The sequence below is a fragment of the Theobroma cacao genome, chromosome 7 (assembly GCF_000208745.1).
Source record: "Theobroma cacao cultivar B97-61/B2 chromosome 7, Criollo_cocoa_genome_V2, whole genome shotgun sequence".
Taxonomy (NCBI): Eukaryota; Viridiplantae; Streptophyta; class Magnoliopsida; order Malvales; family Malvaceae; genus Theobroma; species Theobroma cacao.
In genome coordinates this window covers 4862294-4870088 of record NC_030856.1, presented here as the reverse complement: position 1 = coordinate 4870088, position 7795 = coordinate 4862294, and the positions used below count along the sequence as shown (strand labels likewise).

The 7795-nt window shown below is 38.8% G+C and overlaps 1 protein-coding gene across 1 annotated transcript; it reads right to left on the bottom strand.

Moving 5' to 3' along the window:
• Nucleotides 6629-7345, bottom strand: LOC18593932 (LRR receptor-like serine/threonine-protein kinase GSO1). Its single transcript, XM_018124232.1, has one exon. It carries the CDS (start codon nt 7343-7345, stop codon nt 6629-6631), a length of 717 nt encoding a protein of 238 aa, XP_017979721.1.

Below are 7795 nucleotides of genomic sequence, written 5' to 3'. Positions count from 1 at the left end.
AAATTATTTCTTGATAGATCCAGCGATTGTAATTGTCTTAATTGCCCAATTTTTTGAGGGATTTTTCTGGTCAAAAGGTTTCTTGTTAATTGGATTGATCAACAAGTTGAACTTTAGATGTGGAATAGGTAATGTTTACACTCCAAACTCTGTTAGTGAGAGACAAGCTTTGTGGGAGGAATTGCAAGACATCATTAAATCTGCTAGAGTTCCATGGTGTTTAGGAGGCAATTTCAATATGACCATGAAGAGGGAGGAGAGGATAAGGAGGAGTTACAATGTCTATGATATTGATAGTTTTAGGAAATTTATTGAAGACTTGGGGTTGATTGACATGCCAATGATAGGGGGAGAATTCACTTATAGAAATTTCAGGGAGGAGGAGGCTTTTAGTATACTGGATAGGGTTTTAGTAAGTGGAGAGTTTCTTAATAGATTTAGTAGGTTGGTTCAAAGGAGACTCCCAGCTTCGTTATCGGACCATAATCCAAAAGTTGTAGAGGAAATAGGGATGGATTGGGGTTCAAAACCTTTTAAATTCTCTAATCATTGGTTGGACGAAAGCACTTTTCCAACGATGTTAAAAAAAGCTTGGGAGGAAACTAAGGGAGATGAGGGGAATATAAGAGGAATTTGGGGGATTTTGAAAGATATTAAACCAGCTATTAAGGAGTGAAAACATAGAGAGTTAGGAAACTCACAAAGGAAAGTAGAAGAGATTGAAATGACAATTCAGGAAGCGGAAGAAGCTTTGATTCGTGGAGACAACAGTGTCAATTGGAGAGATTTGGTGAGAACGAAAAGAGGGGAACTGTGGAAACTTCATAGAGATGTGGAAAGGGAGTGGCATCAAAAATCGAGAGTGAAATGGTATGTGGAAGGCGATAGGAATACTAAGTTTTTTCATTCAATTGCATCCTCAAGAAGGAGATCAAACTTCATTCCATGCCTTACTATAAAGGATCAAACAATTGAGGAACCTCAACTGATCAAGGAGAAGATTATGGAATACTTCCAGATGATTTATAAGGAAGATAAGGTGGTTGGAGTTAAAGAGATGAGAGGCAACTTTAAGATCCTTAAAAGAGGTAGAGCAGAGGAGCTGGAACGAGAGTTCACAGAGGTAGAAGTGTGGGAAGCTGTTGAGTCATGCGATAGGAACAAAGCACCGGGACTTAATGGTTTTAATCTTAATTTTTTCAAGAAATAATGGCGTGTGATTAATGATGAATTAATGAGCTTCATTGTAAAATTTTTTGAGACTGGGAATCTTGATGGTTTTGTCAATGCCACCTTTATCACCCATATTCCAAATGTAACTCTCCAAAATCTATCAAGGATTATCGACGTATCAGTCTAGTTAGGAGTTTATATAAGATCATTGCTAAGGTACTAGCTAATAGATTGAAGAAGGTAATAAGAGAGGTGATAGGAAACCAACAGTTTGCTTTCATTAAAGGAAGATAACTTGTTGACTGTGCCCTTATAACTAATGAAGCAGTGGATATTATGAGGAAGGATAGAGAGGGAAGACTGTTTTTTAAAGTGGATTTTGAGAAAGCCTACGACACAGTCAATTGGGGTTTCTTAGATTTTGTGCTGGACAAAATGAGGTTTGGTGGTAAGTGGAGGAGTTGGATTAGAACATGTATTTTCACAGCTAGAATCTCTGTCCTTGTTAATGGGGTCCCTCCTAGGCAATTTAGGATGAGGAGAGGTTTGAGACAAAGGTGTCTGTTATCCTCGTTTCTATTCAATTGTGTTACTGAGGCTTTTAGTGTGTTGATGAGCGAGGCAATAAGTGTGGGACTTTGCAAAGGGATTGAGATGGGCCATCGAGGATTAATTCTTTCTCATTTACAATTTGCTGATGACACATCAATCATGTGCAAACTGAATGGGAGTCAATCAAGAATGTGAAGAGAATCCTTAGATGCTTTCAACTAATCACAAGTTTACGGATTAACTTTCAAAAGAGTAGCTTGTTTGGGGTAGGCTTAGAGGAGAGGATGGTGGTTGAGTGGGCTGGTAGGATTGGATGTAGAATGGAAAAGTTCCCATCGAAGTACTTAGGCATACCTCTGGGTGTCAAAAATAACTCGAGAGAGATGTGGCGACCAGTTGTGAAGAAATTTGAGGCTAGATTAGCAGGGTGGAAAGGGAGATTACTATCTATGGGAGGCAAAGTGACTCTCATTAAGTCTGTCTTGGCTAGTCTACTGATCTTTTACATGTCGTTATTTAGGATGCCAATTAGAGTTAGCCAAGAGTTAGAAATAATTCAATAAAGGTTTCTACGGGGTAACTCTTTAGAGGAAAGGAAAATTCATTATGTGGACTAGGGCTCTGTTTGTACCTTCAAGGAGTTTGGAGGTTTAGGTTGAGTTGACTTGTAGACTAAAAATAAGGCTTTGCTCAACAAGTGGATCTGGAGATATGGGAATGAACGAGAAAGCTTGTGGAGAAAGACATTGGTGGACAAAGAAGAGGGGGATAATAAAGCTCTTCTTTTGAGCTCAAGGAGGACAAACAAGCAATCTTTTATATGGAAGAGCATCATTAAACCCATCACTGAGGTTGATGTGTGCAGCTCCGTTTTACGTGGAGGTCTTGGCTATATTTTAGGGAGAGGGGATTACCTTAATTTTTGGAGCGATGAGTGGATTGAAGGAATTATTCTTAAACAATTGTGCCCAAGGATTTTCACATTAGCAACTAACAAGTTAGGCAAAGTAAGGGAATTTGGCCAATAGGTTGAAGGAGAATGGCAATGGAAAGTGGAGTTAAGATGAAATTTGTTCGGCTGGGAAATGGAACAGTGGGAAAATTTGATGAACATAATAAATGTTCATCCAGTGGTTGAAGGGTATGAAGATACAGTTATGTGGAAATGGAGTCTTAGTGGAAAGTATTCTGTTAGCTCTTTTTGTAGATTTTTGGCCTCAAGAGATAGGCAGGTGAACAATTTATGGAGCAAGGTGTGGCAAGGAAATGTCCCTATGAAAGTCAAGGTCTTTAGTTGGTGTCTTCTCAAGGGAAAGGTTGTGGTTAAAGCAGAGTTGGTCAAGAGAGGTCTATTAAAGGCTGACTCTGCAATTTGTGTTTTATGTAAGGAGAAAGATGAGACAGTCGATCATTTATTTTTTGAATGTGCAGAGAGCTAGAAGATTTGGTCGAGCTGGGTTGATCAATGGGGGTTACAATGGGTAGCTCAAGCTAAAGCGAACCCTTTTTTTCTTGATTGGAATGAACTTGTAAAGGCAGGGGATAAAAGGGTATGACGCTTGGCTTTTTTTGCCATTGTGTGGACTATTTGGCTAATGAGGAATGAGATCGTGTTCCAAGGTAAGAATTGGGACGAGGACCAGTGTCGGGACCTTGTTAGAGTTAGGGTTGCATGGTGGGCGAAAGCTAAATGGCCAGTTGACTTTCAACAATTGGAACAAAATATCAGATGCCTTGAGGTAAATAGACTACACACCAGGATTAAGGAAAGTAGACAAATGGTTGAATGGGAACCACCTAGTAGAGGCTTTCTTAAATTCAATGTTGACGGAGCAGCTAGGGGTAACCTAGGTCAAGTCGCTATCAGAGGTGTGTTAAGGGATGAGGAGGGGGTTGTTAAAATTTTGTTCTCTATTCCTATAGGATTTTTCGAGGCTAACACTACTGAAGTGATGGCAATTAAAGAGGCTTTCAAACTATTTGGAGCCTCTATATGGGTGAAAAGTCATTGCTTGATAGTGGAGAGTGATTCAAAAAATGCAATTAGTTAGGTCCACAAACCTGATAAAGCCCCATGGAGACTTAGGAGAGACATCCTTATCTTGGAAGGAATTCAGAAGATGATAGGGGAATGGTAGCTTAGGAAGATTAATAGGGAGGCAAATGGGGTAGTTGATGAGTTGGCTAAGTCTAGGGTTCAAAGAGAAGAAAACCTTATTCTTGTTTTTAATTAATTTTTTATGTGCGTATTCTTTACCACATTTTGCTGAGCTTCTTTAGTTTTATTGATCTTAAGCTGACCCGTTTTCAGTTGGACTTCTGTATGGTGCAGATAGCTTAAGTTTTGAATTTCTTTTTTCTAGATTAACGTTTCAGGTTTCACCTTCCCTTCCTTTAAGTTTAAAAACAAAAAAGTGAAAGAAAAAAGAGAAAAAGAAAAGAAAAAACAAAGAAAGAAAAGAAAAAGAGAAAGAGAAAAAAGAAAAAAATTGTCCATTGATTTCTTTTAGCACCAAGTAACTATTTTGCGGTAATTTTTGTTTTTTTGAGCATTTTGTTGGACTTTGTTCAATCTAATGGGGAAGGATTTGCAGGGGTCTCTTTGACAAGGTTTTCTTTTTCTGAAACTTTTTAGGTTGTTCTTGTAGGAGTCTTGCTTTGTTGCTCTCTTTTTGCTCTCTAGGAAAGAAGTTGAGCCTCTTCCTCTGTTCCCTTGCTTCCATCTGATGATCTTGCTTGTGACTGTTCTATTGGCATAGTAGTTTTTTTTAAGGGCCTTTTGGGTTAGGATCTTTCATTTTTTCCTTTTCTTTTTTCCATTATTTCTTTCCGTTTAAGGTTTTTGATTTTCTTTTTTTGATGATTTTTCTTGTTACTTTGATATTGGTTTTTGGAAGGGAGCTAAGGTCTTTTTTCTCTGCTCTTTTGTTATTTTTTTATCTTCTTGTTGCTCAATTCCTTGTAGGCCCTGTTTTTGTTCAAGGGTCATCTTTGAAGTTATGCACAGCATGCTATTTTGGCTCAAGTTAGGGTCTCTCTCATTATTTATATATATATTTAAAAAAAAGAAAAAAAAGGAAAAAAAGTGAAAAAATAGAAAAGGAAAAAAAAGAAAGAAAAAGGAAGAAAGGAAAAAAAAAAGAGAAATGATAGTAGAAAAAAGGAAAAAAAGGAAATCAGTAAAAGAAAAAGGGAAAAGAAAAACAAAGAAAAAGAAGAAATAAAATAAATAAAGAGGAAAAAATAAAGGAAGAAAGGGATTAAGCTCTTTCTTGTATCAAGCAAAAGGGGAAAGGGAAGGAGGTTGTGATTTCTCCCCTACCGGGGGTGTGATGGGTTGAGGGTTATTCTTGAAGGTTGGGGAGGTCAAGAGTTTTTTAGGATTATCAATTTGGTGGATTGAGAAGTAAGGTAGGCATGTTTGGGGGCTCACTGGGGGGATTTTTTCCACTTAGGGAGGAAGGTGCCTTGAGCTTTTTTTTATTTATTACTTTTTTAGTGTCTCTGTCTGTTAGTTCTTTTTTGGTTGGGATGTAATTTTTCTAGTTGCTTGGATGTTTTCTTAAAGGATTCTCCTTGTTTGAGTGAGGGATTTTGTCATGGATGCTTTGGGATGGGGGGATTTTCGAGGAGGGGGATTTGCTTTTTTCAGGGTCGGGGGCCTTGTTTTCGTTAGGTGGCTCCTGTGCTAGTTTTTTGCAGATTTTCTCTACAAGTTGATGGGCCTTTGTGTCCTCCTTTTGGATGGTGCGTTGACTCTCCCTTGCTCAGCTTTACAGAGGGCTTCTTTGCTTGAGTTATGTTCTTTAGGGTGTGTTGGTATGGCGGGGAGTGGGGATGTGTTTTTGGAAGCTCTTGCGCTGAACCTGTGATGAATCCGATGCTGTCCGGGTTGGCTTGTCTAAAATACTGTGGTTAATACTGCCAGGAAGGGTTTTTGTTGATGATACGATCCCTTCGGGTTTTTGTTTCTGCTCTGCAAATTGCCAAGCTGCTTTTGGATCAAGAGTCTCTTGGATTTGATCGTTTGGCCTCTGCTGTCCGTTGGACCTTCTTTTTGGTCCTCTTGTTGTTCGTTGCCACTAAGTATCCATTTTAAGCCTTTTCCGTCTGATGATTGGTGCTACTTTTGTTTTGAATGGTCTTCTCCCATGTTTCCTATGTGATTCTTTTACTGTATAACTTATGGTGGCACTACTAAGGCAACTATTATGCCATCAAGAGTCTTTTAGGCAATTAAGACTAAAGACTTGATGTGGCAGGTTGAAGGCTGGCTCAATAAAACTTCACCTTTCTTAAAAAAGTTATCTTACTCTGCCAAATAAGTCCCAAAACCAAATGGGGAGGGAATCCGATATTTTCGCATCAGATATATCAAGGGCAACGATGCCAGCTTGAGTCTGAAGCCATTCTGGGAAACGTGGCCCTAACTTGCAAGAGCAAAGGAATAAAATACCCAAATGAAAAGGAGGGATCCAGTTAGATTTGAATTTTAAGGTCAACGAACTGTAGGATAAGTCTAACTCAATTAATTTGGTGAGATTTGAGAAATGAGCTTCGGAGATCACAACATTATCCAAAGAATTCCCACCAAGCCGTAAAGTCCACAGGTTGGACAGTTGTCCAACGCTTTCGCTTATGGTTCCATTTAAAAGGTTGTACCCAAGATCTAGTACACTTAAGGATGACAGATTTGCCATTTCATTCACCACAGAACTCGTCAGTTGAGTCTCAGCTAATCTCAACTGCTGGATCGAGTCACTTTTGCATGAAGGTGTATTCTGAATAAATCCTAAGGCACTGAGATGGTTGGACTCCATGTTTAAATATGCCAAACTACACACACTCCAGAAAGATCTATATATCCCACCTTCAAGCTGATTGTGGCTCAGATAAAGATCCGTCATATGAACCATATTTCAAAAGATTCTGGAATTGGACCTTTCAAGTGGTTCCTTGAGAGATCAAGGAACTCAAGGTTGCTATTAACATTAAACAACCATGGGTATATTGCAGAAGCAGTGAGATAGTTACCAGACAGATACAAATCGGTGAGAGATGTAGAAGAGTTGACGAGGGAAACAGATGAAGAAATGGCACTTGGAAGATCACATTCCCTCATGGCCAAGTTTTCAAGGAAAGGAAGCTGGTTAACAACTTGAAACCAATCACTAGCCTTACTAAGGTTAGTGAAACTGAGATCAAGGTCTTTTAAAGAAGTGAGATGAGAAAGCCACTCAAGGTTTCCAACACTAAATAATTTTGGAAATTTGTTGTGAAAGTTCATATTGTTGTCGAGGAGTGAATCGGAAACGCCATCACCCAGATAAAGAGTCTCCAGCTTGGAAAGGTTTCCTAGCTGAGAAGGAATTGGTCCTCCAAAATTAGCATGAGAGAGATCGAGGTGTGTCAGATTTTTGAGAGAACCAATGAACTCGGGGATGCGACTTCCATTAAAATAATTTTCACTGAGATCTAAATAACTCAAATATTGCAGTTTAAGCACTGAAGGACTAATTGTACTGCTACAAGCAAGAATTTTCCATGAAGATCGAGTCTTTCCACGTACAGGCCGTCGCAGCTGATACCCGTCCATGCACAACAATCCTTTCCTTCCCATGAAGATAGGTCGTGAGAGCCCGACTGATTTACAAGTTGAAGGCTTTGCTTAAAGTCGAGAAGTGCTTGTCTCTCACTCTCCTTGCACATGTTCACGTCTTTAGCTGTTGTGGATTTCTCTTGAAGAAGACGATAAAATATTGCAATACATAAACCTAGCAGGAGAAGATGGGACCTTTCACCTGACATTATAACCATATCATCAAGCAACACCAAATTACTTAAAATATTTCAATGACAGTGTGATTGTGTTGTCTTTTTTGAGACTGAGAGCTCAGGCAATGTCCTCCTTATATAAAGCTGCTGCATAAGTTAGTTACTTATTTTGTTGTGGTGGAAAACCATTTGTAAGATTGACTTTCTTTTTTGTTCTTAATGTTTAAGCCCATATTTGTATTTTGTAGTGATTATGTTTGGTGTTGTGCATGGGACTATAATCTTGGATGATAAT

Bases quoted from the DNA above. Each gene is read 5' to 3' on its own strand.
- LOC18593932 (XM_018124232.1), bottom strand. From the start codon at position 7,345: ATGGGAAGGAAAGGATTGTTGTGCATGGACGGGTATCAGCTGCGACGG.